Source organism: Triturus cristatus, chromosome 9, assembly GCF_964204655.1.
Source record: "Triturus cristatus chromosome 9, aTriCri1.1, whole genome shotgun sequence".
Taxonomy (NCBI): Eukaryota; Metazoa; Chordata; class Amphibia; order Caudata; family Salamandridae; genus Triturus; species Triturus cristatus.
This window is the reverse complement of record NC_140592.1, coordinates 1,020,265,529-1,020,281,206: the sequence shown is the minus strand read 5'-3', so window position 1 is coordinate 1,020,281,206 and position 15,678 is coordinate 1,020,265,529. Positions and strand designations below refer to the sequence as shown.

At 44.5% G+C, this 15,678-nt stretch overlaps 1 protein-coding gene across 7 annotated transcripts in view; it reads left to right on the top strand.

The window, feature by feature from the left end:
* The window catches only part of FLVCR2 (FLVCR choline and putative heme transporter 2), a 612,292-nt gene that overhangs the window by 473,732 nt on the left and 122,882 nt on the right, over window positions 1-15,678 (top strand). For all 7 annotated transcript variants that reach the window (XM_085626721.1, XM_085626718.1, XM_085626720.1 and 4 more), the window contains one exon: window positions 8,046-8,151. In XM_085626721.1, coding sequence (XP_085482847.1) covers window positions 8,046-8,151 — 106 coding nt within the window. The remainder of the gene's footprint in view (window positions 1-8,045; window positions 8,152-15,678) is intronic.

The following is a 15,678-nucleotide window of genomic DNA, read 5'->3' as shown; positions in this document are numbered from 1 at the left end:
ACAATTATTAAATCCTCGAATATGTTTTCACCAAGAAAGCCCCTCCCGGATGGCGGAACAACATTAGTACCACTGAACTACTGTCAAGTATCGTGCATTTTTCTGTCTTTTGTTGTAGGATTGTCCTGGTGTATTGCGATGTTTGATCATTCTAACATTTTAAATAAGTAATTACTTTAATGTAACAAAAACGACTGTATTTTTTTTAGTTGGGTTGGTGTACCCTGCTTGCCATGCACTTGTATACATTTTTTAATTGATGCTTGGCCTAGAATCTTCATTCCAGGCAGGTTTCCCTCCATAAATGAGCCTGAGCCAAATTAGAACCAGAAGTACATGCCAAAAAGTCACTGAAAGAAGATAGGAATATAAAGAAATAGGGCACTGTTCAGTTTCAAGGTGTGTGAGTTTATTTTTCAGAGTTTTTAGACTTGTACCCCAGATTCCTGATCTGGTCTTGTTCTGCGTTCACTTCTCCCCAACAGTTTGTAAACAGTCATAGCCGCAAATTGTTTCCAGTAAGGTTCTGATGTTCCCATATTGACAGTCGACAGGCATCTGCTTCTCTCTTTTCAATGTCTTGGTTGTGGAGGATATCCCCATGGAGCTTGCATTTCCTGCCTTTGCAAACTTCATTCAGTGGCTTTGCATTTTCTGCACTCACACGTGGTTGATGATTCCAATCATTGTTTAAGAAAAACTGGCATCACAATTGGCCGGTCACTTCTTTTCAGAATGCAGGCTTTCATTTCTAGGGAACATTGATTTGGTACAGACGTTAAGAGTTGAATCTCCTATTCCAGTACCCTACATACCCCGTTTAAGAGGTTGTTGAGTACCTGGACAGAAAGTTGCGACTCTCAAAATCTGGAAACCTGTGGTATAGGGCATCATATTCAGACCTGATATGATTGTGCCCTCTGAATCGTATTCCTGTATTTGTACTAACTCAGACTGGATCACAATTTCCCACCCCACTAGCAAAGCTTACGTTTCAGCGATCTCTCCTCAGAAATTGAGCCTGGCTCCCTTCCAGGATAGAGTACCAGTAAATGAGTATAGATTAATCTAGGATTCAGTATACCGCAAAAGGTACGCATAACAAAATGCAACACCTGTACCACCATTGAGGCCAAGGGTTTCTCTATAATTACTAACCTTGCCAATTACTAACTTTTATTTTTCCCCATTCATAAATAAATAAAAAGTGTAGCAAAAAAGCTTGGAGGCCCAATCGTCGCAGTAGTTGTCTCAGCCAGTACAAGAGTCAAAAATAGTTGGTTCATCTTACTTGGTAGGCACTTTTTTATTTTGCCTCTATCAGTGTACCAGTCTCAAATGTCAAACCTAATTTTAACTCCTAACATTTGATGAACACTGCAGCCAAAGCAGTTACTTGTTCATTGTGTATGAGCAGGCATGCCTGGCTCAGTACATTGTCACTCATTCTAACATACAGCATACGGCTTTGGACTTGCTTTTTAATGGTAAAAATCTTTTTTCTGATAGACTTCTAACCGCAGATTGCACACCTTTTGCATATTCCCCAGGTATCAGACTGGATCCTGAACGTTTACAGCAGTACCTATGCGTGCTAGTAGTGGCGCTGTGCAGCTCCACACTGACACCGTTCCGCCCTGGAAATGAAATGTGCAGCCTTTATATCTTCATTCCTGCGTGCTGACTTTGGTTCCTTGCTTTATGCACCACCAGACGCAGATCTGGAGGGAAATTGGCCAACCCTACAACGAAGAGGGCAGTTTTGATGATCTCCAAGATGCTAGTGACCTTGACACATCTCCTGATTCTGGCCTTCTCACACGCCAAGGTCCAGAAACTGAAGATAGAACTTCTTTTGCTGTGGTCCTGCAGAGGGCGGCCAATGTTCTCATCCTCCAGCTCTGCACCTTAACGATCAAAGCCAATGTCTTGACCGAATTTCTCCAGCCGGGGCAACAAACTACTGAGCCCCTCTACCTTTTGAAGAGGCACTCACTCATACTCTCTTAAGAACCTGGCCACACATTACTCTGGCTACCCACTAAATCGCCAGATTGCAAGAAACAGCTGACCTGCCCCAGGCAGCCCTGCATTTTTGTCTCGGCACCCCTGTCCTGAGAGGTTACTAGTGCAGGTGTCTACTAGTCAACAAATCCAAATGCTTTTTCGACTACTCCATCTCCTCCCCCCCGCCCCGCCCACCCCACCCCCCAAATCAGGGAGTCCAAAAGAGTTGAGATCTTTGAGAAGTAGGTATTTTCTTCCACCAGTCTGGCCCTCAGGTCTGTGAACGCCATTTGCCTGCTGGACCGCATGCTCTTTGGGATTCAGTGGCTCAAGTCCAGGGTCAGACTGGCCGTAGCGGGCACCGGGCAATCCCCCGGTGGGCGCACAGGTGGGGGCCAGTTTTCGGCCCCTGCGGGCCGTTCTTGTTACCGGGCCGTTTTTGCAGCATAACTGCAAAAACGGCCCGGTCCGGCACTGCTCAAGTCCTCCCAAAAGTCCCGGAAGGCCTTCGATCTGTTTTGACCCAAGCTATACAAAATTCATTAAGATTTTAAAGGCTTTTGGGCAAGGAGAGCTCCTGAATCCATATGGGTATGCTGGCAGCTAAACATCCTTTACAACGACTGCGTTACAACACAAGTCATTGCCCCACATTTTTTACTCCGCGAAATCTTTTACAATGCAGGGCTGTACACCACAAACCATTACAACGCATTTCCCATTACAGCACCTCAGTGGAGTTAGAATAGGAAATTGTGTTGTAATGAACTATGCGTTGCAATGGATTGCGTTGTAAAGCCCTGCGTTGTAAAAGATTTTGCAGAGTAAAAAATGCGGGGTAATGGCACGCGTTGTAAATGCGTGCGGTGTAAAATGTCATATTCATGCTGGCAGGTTTGTGAAAGAGCTTTAGAACACTATTTTACTCTTCATTGGAGCCCATTACAAGGACCTTAGTCAGTGAAAATCGTGATTTTTGAAAGAAAGGTTCCTGACACTTCACTTTTGATTTAACTCAGCCTTGTCATTTCTGTCAGCCCTGAGTTGCTCAGATCTCTATGGCAACTGGCTGACCCCTTGGTACAGTCTGAGCTGATTGAGAGGATTTGAATACCCAGGGACTGTGATATCGCATGAAATGCCACTCCATATAAATCATATGGGATTAAAAGCAATTGCTGGGGTCCTAAAAGACAACCCATCAGCAGCAGGATTTTTACTTGAATAGGCATAGAGAGGCATCATTTCAATCTCTGTACCAACTGGGTTTTCAGCTGAGGGCCCAGGTAGTTCATCATTTTTTCCTACTGCCTTCCATGTGAAGGAGAAAAGGAACACCCAGTTGGAAAGTCTGTGCAGGTTGTGCCATGTTCCGCATGAATATTGGGTGAAATGGTTTATACCCTGCGAGTGGGAATTTATTCAGATAATTCTTTTCACAATGGGGCACCACTCTGGTGGTCACAGTTTGCCTCCTACCTGAGCCTCTTCTCCATTTCCCTCCACTCAACCTACTTGAGCTAATTTGTCTCTGTATTTCTATCAAACTCTCTCTTTTGCAAGACTTTGTAGAATCTCGTGATTTCTACCAATTTACAGATGCCTCTCGTATCCGGCTCAGCTCTCCAACATCAACTTGCTTTTGCTTCCTCAGCAGTGGTGGCTGGCGATATTTGAAAATGGTGAGGCGTAAAAGTTGGGGGATGAGTGTTGCATAGAGAGCCCGTCTAACATAAGGCGAGGTGGAATCGGGGGAGAAGATCTTCCCCTTGAAAAAACAGTTGGAAAGAAAATAGTGACAAATGGTGCATTTTAAAGCAAATTTGAGAAAGGAAGAAAGTTTATAAAGAAATTGTGCATATGTAGTCTTGAAATATTTAAACGCATTAAAAACTGCCCCGTTAGGTCTGGCAGGCCAGTTTTTACAGTTGATTTTCCTGCTATTTCCAAACCTGCCTGCAGCAAGCTCAAATGCATGAACTCTCCCTTATCTTGCAAAATACTGCCTTGATTTGAAAACGTTTCTCCCCTTGGTTTTGTGTGTTTTAGCAATTTGATTCAGTAATGGGCCCACTTTTATTCTGGTACCGGGCTTAATTTCTGCCCAAGTCGACCATACCTGCTGCAATTATCCTTGGGGAGCTAAGGAAGTGAGATGCACCCATGACCAGCAGCCATCATGATCCAAGCTTGAATTCTGTGACTATTTTTTAGATTAATTTCTTGAAGTGCCCATCGGTCAAAATAGGATTTGATGCAAAAAGGACAAGGCTCATTTTGTGCCCACAGCACTCCTTTCAGCCGAAAGGCTACATCTGCAACTAGTGGCACAAGCATAGGACGCTAATGTGCCCAAAGAGGCAGAGGATGTAGGGACAGCATTTTTTTATGGGCACATTGTCAGAGGAAATTAATTTGTTCTGATCTGTACAAACTGTATTTTATATTTGCAACAGGCAGCTTTGGATCGTTGTTAATCTACAAACGCAAACACTTATTTCCTGAAACAAACCATGACGGTTGCTCGTTATGGGCAATAAAATGCAAAAATACTGCCATCTTTATTGCCATTTCATTGCCCACGACGAGCAACCATCATGAGTCATTTTGGGAAATAAGTGTGCGCCTTAGCAGATTAAGGCCCAGTGCTGTAACACAAATATAAAAGACCGGGGTGGGGGGGTTGGGAATGGACTCCGTCGCGTGTCAGAATGTTTCGCGATTTCATTTCTTAAACATGAAAGACGAAGTGCGACTTTATAAAAGAAAGCATTGCTTGCTTACAGTGGTGATTTATACCTTTCACTTCCCCCTGTACTTTTATATTTTCATCTGGCAGCCTCAGAATGTAGACACGGTGCAAAGGGTATGCAGTTCCCAGTGAAGTGTGTTTGTCTGCCAGGTCAGATTCGGTTCCCCAGAGTACGCTTTGAGCGTAATTCTACAGGACTAAATGCCCTCACACACCTAAGTAGGTGCCGTGCTTCATCAGGCTTTTGCTCCATGTCGGGCCGGCGCTGCAATGCCCAACAACCACCCTCAGTGGGGGCTCTTTACCAGAGATCTTTTCGTCCGCCATTAGGTGAAGTGTGGGTGTGAGGGTCTAACATGTAGAGTAGTGTTCAAGCGTATGAAACGTGCCGTTAAAAATAGAGTAAGAAGTACTTCTCAGGAAAAACTTTAATGAAAAAGTCCTCCTGCCTATATTAAAATACGTGATGCTATCTGCTAGATATAATCAAAGATAGCTGTAGGTCAACATGTTTCAAGCTTTGATTTAGTCACAGCAATGATCTAGTAGCTATTCTTCAAGACCAATTTTTCCTAATCTACTTTGTGACTGGAGTGTCAATATATAGGTTCATAAATCTACTCCCAATCACACATACCTCTTTAGGCATTGGTTTAAGAACTTATATTGGCAATGACCTGTAGCATTAAGACAAACATTCACAACCATTTGCATTCATTTGTTGCAATATTGTAGGCCAATGAAAATAGAATAAAAATTGAGACACCAATGCATGTTTTGTGCTTAATCACAGTTGTGTCCCATGCATTCAAAGAGACAAATATAACAAACTCCACATAAGACATGATGTGGATTCTTTAAAGTCCACCACATTTAGTTGATTATGGTAACAACTTAACCTAATCAGGCAAGACTCCTCCAGTAGTGCACTACGGCACGCTATTTGCGTGCTGAAAAACACCAATATGGCCAGTCATTCGTCCTTAATTTTTTCAATCTGTTGGAGAGAGGTGAATATTCACCTTCTCTATTGTTACAGTGCAGTCGGCTATGCTGTACTTACAGGTCTTTGAGGAACGACACTCTGGACCACCTACCCTCGCCGGCTGACTCAGAAGTGCCGGTGCGGTGGCAACTTCCAGCATTTAACCTGTTCCGGCTCACTTAACTAGGAAGAGGTGTTTCGGTTTATGGACCTGCCCAGGAATTTGCCGCTGGAGCAAAGAGTTTTGAAATGGGCTAGTCTGTCCGTTTTCTTTCTCAGTTGAGGGGAGAACTACTTCCTCTCAAATATGGGAAAATCATGGCGGGCATCTTATCACAGTAATTGGGACCTGCACTCGGCAGTAGATGTTGGACGGAATTAGGCTAATGGTGTCCGATATTGACCAACATGACAACCAAGTGTTATGCAAAGACAAGCAACAATTGTGTGGTTCCTCGTGTTTAAATAAATTAGGGTTTATTCTCACAGGTTAATTTATTACCGAATTTGGTACGGTGTTGTCCGGGGGTGTTTATATTAGATAAAATGATGGACAAGCCAGTGCAAAGCATGACTCAAAAAGTTAGAAAGTTAAAGGAGTGTGCTATTATCACTGATGTGCTCATTGGTATACCCAGTTCACCAGGAACTCTAGCCATGGATTATTATATCAGTTGAATTTAAGAGGGGGAACATATTTCCTCATATGGGAACCGTAAAGGCCATCTTGTTGGTTGTCCGAGGAAGCTATCCAGCAATTACAAGTGGGTGCTGTTAAGCAATTGATATGTTGTGTACTTAATATGAGTGGCCATAAAAGTATGTTTAAATAATGTTATCAAAGAACTATGTTCTCATGTGTCAATTGGAGAATTCTTTTTTTTTTTTTAAGCAATATTACTTTAAAAAAAAAAGAAGCAATATTTCATATTGATTAGTAATGTCCAGGGTCTGTCTTGTCTTATATGGGGGTCTGAATTTTCTTATATCTCATGCCAAGCGATATCATCGTTGAGGCCGTTGGTATTGGAAGAAAGGTGAAATCCCTTGTTGTTCCCTTCTAAAGCGGGCTTTCTGGTTCACATTGGCATTGGCTTCTAGTATAGTCCAACGTAAGTCATCTGTGTGTGGCCTTCGGTTAGGAAGTGCAGACACATTTTTGTATTTGATTTTATGCAACGGATTGTGCTGCGGTGTTAATTGATTCCTAGTTTTACAGGACATGTGGTCATTCCTACGTAGTGCTTATCACATGAGCAGGTGATCAAATAGACACAAAAATCAAATACAAAAATGAGTATGCACTTACTAACCGAAGGCCACACACCAGATGACTTGCATTGGACTATCCTAGAAGCCAATCCCAAGATGAATCAGAAATCCCTCTTTAGAAGGGAACAATGGATATTTCGCCTTTCTACCAATACCATCGGCCTCAACGATGATATCCCTTGGCATGAGATAGAAGAAAATTCAGACCCCCATATAGGACATGACATGCCCTGGATATTACTCATCTATTATAAATATTGCTTTTTTTTATATAAAGGATTCTGTATTTGACACATGAGAACATAGTTCTTTGACAACATTATTCAAACATACTTTTATGGCCACTCAAATTAAGTACATGACGTATCAATTGCTTAACAGCACCCACTTATAATTTGCTGGATAGCTTCATTGGACAGTCAACAAGACGGCCATTACAGTTCCCATATAAGAAAATATGTTTCCCCTCTTCAATTCAACTGATCTAATAATCCATGGCTAGAGTTCCTGGTGAACTGGGTATACCAATGAGTACACCGGGGATAATAGCACCCTCCTTCAACTTTCTAACGTTTTGAGTGGTGCTTTGCACTGGTTTGTTTGTCATTTTATCTAATATAAACACCCTCGGACAACACTGTGCCAAATTCGGTGATCAATGCCATTCCAATTGAAAGGTAAGGTATGTCCGATATACATATCCTCCAATCAGCATGTTCGTTTTGGTGGAGGCAACATGCTTCACTTACTAGTTGTAATAGTCCATGATTTCACTAATTCCTGGTTTTTACACTTGCACCTTTATCTCAGACAGCAAATGTTTCATGGAGTTCTTTTTAAGCGTGAACTGGATTTTCTTTTTTGTTTTGGGCCACTCCATGCTTGAGGCGCAAGGTATTTCCAGTTTAACCACTGTAGATTGTTACCTAGTTTGACAGCTACAAAAATGTTGATGTTCTAATTTGCATATTCTGTTTTGTTCCCTGCAATTGTAACACATTTCTCAGACGCGCACTTTTCCAATTTCAGGTTTTTTATGACTGGGTACCTCCCGCTGGGATTTGAATTTGCAGCTGAATTGACATATCCTGAGTCTGAAGGAACCTCATCCGGCCTCCTTAATGTGTCTGCTCAGGTAACCTTCATTTGCTCGTCGTTGGACTCGTACTACGGGCCTAGTGTGTGCCTCTGTCCCATTTGCATCCCTTTTGCAGGCATATCACACGCCCCACCTTCCCAGGCATCTTCTACCAGACCCTGTTCCTCATTGTCAGACCTCATTGGGGGGCCACGGAGCAAATACGGGCAGCTCCCCAACTGTGGTGGTTAAGGTCATTTGCCACTGGTATCTTGTGGTCCATCCTACTGTGGCTCTGCAAATGGGCTGGGTACCACACTTTCTGCACTTGATTGTCACTATAGGAAGGGGTGAGAAGTCCAAGGCATCTCTGGGAATGTAGTTTGGGGACAAGAGCTCAGAACTCAACAATCAGCCATCAGACACAATAACTCACTTTCCAACCCAGTGCTTGGTTTATTTTAAAAGAAAGTATTTTTTATTGCAATTCAGGACTAAATACTACACAATTCAATTTTCGAAAACAGGGCATTACTCCTCATAACAATTTGTGCCCCAATCTCCACCCAATGCTCTAAGTGCCTGGGTAACCATGTTTATTAAAGTTCCCCAGCAGACTTTGCACAATTAGGCCTAGGTGTAGATTCTCTCAGCTTGTTACAGTTTCCCTGTCCAGACCACAGGCGGAGAACTGTGGTGCTTGATTGTTGTTTCTTTCCCAGTCAAGAAGGAATACGGGAACAGCCTGCGTCTTCAGTGTGCTCAGCCTGAATGCTGCACAGCTGGCTTTGATGTACAGATCCCATCATCTTCGGCAATGGCAGGCCAATCCTACAGTCACGCATTTGCAATGCTCCAATGGGCTGATTCGGCCACAGGCATGTGCTCCAGGCAGTTGCAGCCTTTGTAGGCAGTGCAGCTCGCCCTATATAGCGTTGCAGCTTTCCGTGGTGGAGGCAGCAACGCCAAATCACGGCATACAGTCAAAAGGGGGCATGGGGATATTTGAATAGTATTGTGGGTGCGTTCTTGACGGAAACTGTGGAGAAAGATGCTAGGACCTACTTGCAGCATGCGTCACCTGGCTTACTGGCTCATGCAGTGTATTTCCCTAGGTGTTCTCTATGCCAATGAATACTCTAGTCTTCTCCTCTTGGACCTTCTCTTCTCCTGCAGGACCAGGCAGACTCTGGACTTTACTCAAGGGGCACAGACTTCTAGGCACCCTGCAGTCCCTCCGCTTCTCCAACAGAAAGTGCAGGCTTCAGGTGATGTCCCCAGACCTCTGAGACTGGCTTTCCGGCAGCCACTAGCCCTGCTCACAGCAGTTTTTAAGTAATCTGCTGACCATTTCCTTCCTTGAGCCTGGAGAACTTGGAACTGTAACACAGTAGGGTGGTTTAGGTCCCTCTTGTATACACATTTTAGACGGGAGTGTGAATCCTGTGTGTCAAACTCCAGAACTGGTTTGGGGAGGTTCTCTTTCAAGTATCCTTCTCAGGCTGGTCTATACAGACAGCCTATGTGTAACATGATCTTTCTTTCGGCACGTGGCATTCGGGCTGTCTCACAGCAGGAACACTCATAACATAGCCACTGTCAAGTGTGAGGTTTCTGTATGTGGCTATTATCAGCCTTCCCGAAGCAGTAATCTGGGACAGAGAAAGTGGCAGTGCTGCCCATCACCCAATAAACCTACATAAACCAAATGGCAGTGCTCAGGAAAAACCAGTCAGCAGCCCCTTGCTAACAAAGTTTTCATCGAATTTCTAAAGATAGCCTTGTCTCCTTCCTCCTCACTGCAGTGTCTGAACCTCCACTCTCCAGCCACAGAAACACAGTTCATAGCCTTCTGTTGCCTGGGGAGGCCGTCCTCATCCTCTGTTTTGTGCCATGCCAAAATAGGGGCATCCAAAATGGATCCCATTGGTGTCCGTATTAAAGCTTGCACAAACCTAGAGTCCTACTACCACACGTACATTATACACATACTATACATGCACTGTACGCGCATAAAGGATGTCAGTGCAAGGCTGTGGGTTTCACAGAACAGTGAAACCTAACATTTGAGGTGTCAGAGGGCCTCACTCTCACTGATGCAGATTAAAAAGATCTGGCCACACTAGGATTCACAAACCATTGTATGCTGACACCACTGGTTGTATGGGCTCATCCTAGGACAGGGACAGTAGTCCTCTTTCTACTACGAGGGTATACTCCGTGCACCCTTCTAGGCCTCAGAACAGGTTCTGGACCTCGTATTACTCAGTGACCGGCCTAGGCCTCTGCACACTTGCTAAATCAGCATGTAACCAGGGTCAATATAAGTCAATTATATTGCTTGGAACCATATTATGAGTATGATGGTGCGAGGGGTTGTATCTAATGTGTGTTTAGATGAACATGCATCTGGGCATTCATGGAGGGGGTACATTCTAGTTCACTATGCAGAGGACATTCCGGTAATTACTCTTATGCATATAGTAACTTGCATAATTGCACCGTGCCTAGCATGACCAATTTGGATGTTGGTTGATTAACTTTTGTGATTAGTGTTCTCATCAGGGACATCCCTAGATTTGTCTTTTAGTTGGACAGTTAAGTTGATTTGTGATGGGGTTATAATAAAGCATTGCTATGTTCTGGGCCCTTCCCCACCCTTTTCTCCAGATTTGAGATAGCCTGAACCTCAGTTAAAGGTACCAAAACTAAGCTTGCACAGTAAGGGAAGGGGTTTTTATCTTCTATTTGCCAGAGACTCTCCCAGATCTTTAGGCAATTGGAAGTGGTCTGTGGCGTGAAATAGCTCAAATAATCTTAAAGAAACAGCAGATTTAACAATTAGCAGAGCTGCCCTGCCAAACCTCGGCATGCCAGTTCCTTCTCTGCCAAACTTACCCATTGGGTTTCTGGAGTGGTGCTATCATGCCACATGTCTGGGCCACGCTGCTCATGTCTGGCTGCAGCCTGCACCATCCTCCATCAGGCTTATGCCCTGGCGCCACTGTGCTGTAAGTGTGCTGCCAGGGAAGCGGCTGAGCACTCCTGCTGGGGGCTCATCTTCACGAGTCTCACTTGGTCCTTTTCTTCCCTTCCTCTTCACGCACGTGTCTCCTTCCCTCACATGTCTCACCCATTTTCCTCCCTCACATCGCGATAGCACGTAACTTTCTCTCAGCATGTCTCAACGCCTTATTTTCCTTTCACGTGGCAGACTTCGCTCTCGCCATCAGCAGAGTTCACACAGTCCCTCCGTTCCACGTCACTTTACTTACTTTCTCCACTGAATGTCTCCTATATATACTGCATCACTTTCTCCAACGGATGTTACACATATAGAACACCTTTTTCTCACTGCTGTGTATGTTTGTTTTATTACACACCTTACATGTTCTGTTCACCTCGTTCCCACTTCTTCACTCAGGAAGTCTTTCATCTTATGGCATACAATATTGTCTGCTACATGTATCTTGTGTGCTCCCTTTTCCTCCACACCACTTTCTCAATCTCCTGTTCTGCGTTTCGTCTGTCCTGATGAGTTGGCCGTTAATAGTAGCTCAAATCAAGTCCCAGGAAGGCTTCTGACAAAACACAAACAAGCATTTGCAATGCAATAGGTCTCGCATTTGCGAGACTTTGAGCTACTGTAATTGTAAATGACAAACCTTTTATCTATGTGTTAGTTTTGAAAACCTATGAATAAAAGGCATTGTCATTTACAATCCCAATAGCTCCACACACATCAATAAAACGTCTGAGCTCCAGGCAGGCACCTGAAACAGAAACCACACACAATTGTAGAGCTGCTGATCTCATTGCCTACGCCTACGCAATCCCTGCAATCGCGTTGGTAAACCAAACCACACGGAATGCCAAACCCGCTGATCTCACTGCAGGCACTTCAGCTCGGTTTGCTAACGTGAAGAGTAAACAAAAACAAATACAATGGCGGGATGCATTTAAACTCAGTCCTGCCGACCATTAACAGTGGGGCGCTCGTGGAGGGAAGGTCTGTCCCGTGCCGGGGTAGACTCTATGTCCATACTGCCAGCTTTTGCCTTATTACCTCTTCTCATTACATTTCCTATGAACCCCTCCCTCCTTGTTATCTAAACCCCTAAAACGAGTGTCCTGGTACCACTCCTTTCATTCTACCCTATTCAGAGCTTTATCGTGTCAATGAAGAGCTATAGTATATACTAAAAGCTAAGTATTGGTGGCAGGGGCATGTTAAGGAGGAAGGTATGTAGAGATGTCGCCTCTCACCCCGCAGCCAGAGTCTGTTTTCTTTTTACGTTACCATATATTCTAATTTTTTTACTATGTGTTTGCTACGTTACCTTCAATTTTATTTCACGTTTGCTACAATGTCCCGTGATGAGATTTAATACATCAGACATATGCGGTTCCCCTTCTGTCTGCCTCTAAATGGCGGGTCCTAAAATTGTGCTATGTGCGTGTACCTAAGACTGGATTGAATATAGCGCTTCCCAGTAAACCGGTCCCCTCACGGTACTGACTCGTTTTCCAGGCATCACTCAGGCCAGTTTCACACTGCAGGTCTCTCCTCTTGCCATCAGACTGGTAGGGGGTAGCGGTAGTGAAGATTGGTGGGGGGAGAGTAAATGGAAAAGAGGAAGGGGGAGGGAAGGAGCGAGAAAAGAGAGGGAGGAGAGAAACACTCTCAGAGCTGCTGCGCCAGAGGCAGCGGTTCAAAGAGAGGTGGAAGAGAACACGCGGGCAATGGTGGTGCCATGAAATGAAAGGAGAGACGGGGTAGAAAGATGGAGAGAAAGGCATAACCCTTCTGAGAGGGGCTGAGAAACGGGGGAGAGAGAAGGGGAGAGTAAACTGGAAGCAGGGGAAGATAAGAATGAATGCCTGTAAGGAGGAGAAGACTGATTGAGGAGTGACGGGAGAAAAAGAGGCATTAAAATATAGAGGAAAGGCAGAGACTTTCCCGAAAGGGATTAAACGACGCACTGAAGTGTCATTGCAAGGGGACTCGTTTCGTGCGCCTCGGCAGCAGGGCTCCTCTCATGCGTGATAACCCAAGAACGGGGGCTCTAAGGAAATGAGGCGCACGTGTTCTAGATAGATTATCCCAATGACCCGTGCCCAGCACCAGAGTGTGAAGCCGCTCTTTTATATTTGTTGTCCTGTTAAATCCTGGCGTGCCCACTATCGCCACGACTGAGACAGATTCTCGACATAGGAAAGGTAAAGAGATTTTATAGAGTGACACGAGTTCCCCGGGAGGTTTCAGCTTCCCACGAACATTAGGCAGCCAGCTCTGCATGGCGCAGCCCCGCAGTTTCAACTTTCAAGCCATCGGCGTCCCTCCCTTCCGCTTTTAAAGGAATCGAAACAAGCTGTCTCCGCGTGCACATCTAATGTCCTCGCAGGCACAGCAAGCAGGAGACCGGGAGGGACAGGAGATGTGCACGTGTACCCATGATCTGTACGGGACAGTAGATCTGCACACGTACGCATGACCCATATGCGTGCACATCTCCTGTCCGTACGCGTGTACATCTCCTGTCCCCTTTTCGGCCAAGAAACCGACGACAATAGATCTCGCCAAGGCGATCAGCGCATGCGCTGTGTCGCTAGGCGAGACCTAAAAATCGGTCCCTTTTAGCTTTCAAGCCCAACATGTTCAAGTGGTCATCTGCATTACTGATCTGCAACCCCCCTGCTGTGCCAAATCCCACATCCAGTTTCTCTTCATGTTAGGGTATCACAGGCATTATCTTATCTGACACTTTTTCATTCTATAATTCTTTTGCTGTTTTTTCTGTTTAAAATGGGCAACGTTTTTCTCTCCGCCGCACATGCTGTTAATGAAAGGCATAGGCCAGGGCACAAGTCCTAAAGTGGGGGGACTAACCTAGTTAATCAGAATGCAAGTGGCATCATGGTGTGTGATACCACAGCGTGTGACACTGATGCGCATGACTCCGCGGCACATGAACCCGCAGCGTGTGACATCACAGGAAGTGGCATCATAAGAAGTGACATCAGATCTTAAGCCCTCACATATACATTTAACATGTCTATCATGAGTACATTGGAGCATATTTTGAGTATATCGGGAAACCATCCTGATTTAGGCATAAGATTCACACTTTTGAAAGCTGCACATATAACAATGTTGCCTTTTGTCTGCGTCAACTTCCTCTACCCATAGTGCTTTAAAAGAAAAAATAGTGGTACTTAAATTATTTCAACGCCTCCTCAGGGGTAGTAAGCACTTTATAAATTACTTTTATTTTGTGTAAATACAGTGAAAGACCAACACATTTGACATTCTTACAGTGAATGCATATCTTGTAACCAAGAACTTAACAAAGTGAAAAGCTGCCTCTCTTAATTATGTGTGAAGTGCTAACAAGGTGTGAGCCTTTGTTTCCCCTCTGCTGCATTTGCTTCTAGGTGTGAGGCTCCTGACTGCTCCCAGCTAGGAGACTCCAACAAAAGGAGGCCTGATGACCCCTCAGATTCGGCCTTTGTTATGGGCCCAGCAGGAGTCTGAACTAAGAAAGCCCCCTCCCCGCCTGCACGTTGTTGGGTTCGAAAGCAGACAACGTGCAGGCGCTGCTGAATGTGTCCATTTGTTTGCAAATTACACCGGGCGGGACGCATTCAGCATATTTTTCAGTGGGGTCCAACTTCTTGGCAGGGTGGACGGCGTCCACCCTGTGAAAATAGTGGGTGGACGCCGTCCACTAGCGTGTACCCCCCGACTCGTGCCCTGGCATAGGCTCCTTGCTAGCAGGGCTTGTTGGGATCAGCAAGACTATGTCCCTCTTCTGGGGCTCTCAGATGTCTTTTCTAGTCTGGAATCCCTTAGGCAGCAGGCCTGTGGCAATATCGTTCGCAAAGATAGCCTTGAATTGAAAGGCTTATGGTACTTGGTACCAAATGATCATCTCACTCTTAAGGTATCACAGATGGAATTTCCTAAATGAAAACTCATTTGAACAGGTGTGAAGCATCCTGGGAATGATAAAGAACCTGCAGTGTAACTCTCCAAAAAACACAAAGGCGTTTATGTCTCACACTGGAGGTGCAGCATTGTTCTCTTCGAACCGGTATTAGGGATCAGGGCTTTGACGCTAGTAATCTTCAAAACTCTCCTTTTTTGCTGTAGTTCATTAAGTACAACTCAAAGAGGTAGCGATGAAACAATATTACACTTATAACTTTTATGGTACCATAGTGGTCTTTGGGAAGATCTTTTTGGTTGGTAAACACTAAGAAGAAAAAAAATAATAGTACTAGGGAGTAGAAAAAGACGAATCACATGTTGGTTCCAGTTTTGGTGTTTTTCAATGTGTTTTCAACTTATTTCAGAGTTCATAATATTTAATACTAAAAAGAAAATTTGATTAATTTCTTTTTTTCAGTATTATTCGTTCTTTTAGCTCTCGTGATGGAGTACAATTCCTTCCTTTCAGTTTTCATTTTATGATTTAGGATCTCCTCCACATGTGCACAGCACCCACACTCATTGGATCACTCATCCTTTTTAGGTCTCGGCTAGCGTAGGCTGCGCATATGCGCAGTCTCGCTGGTGAGATT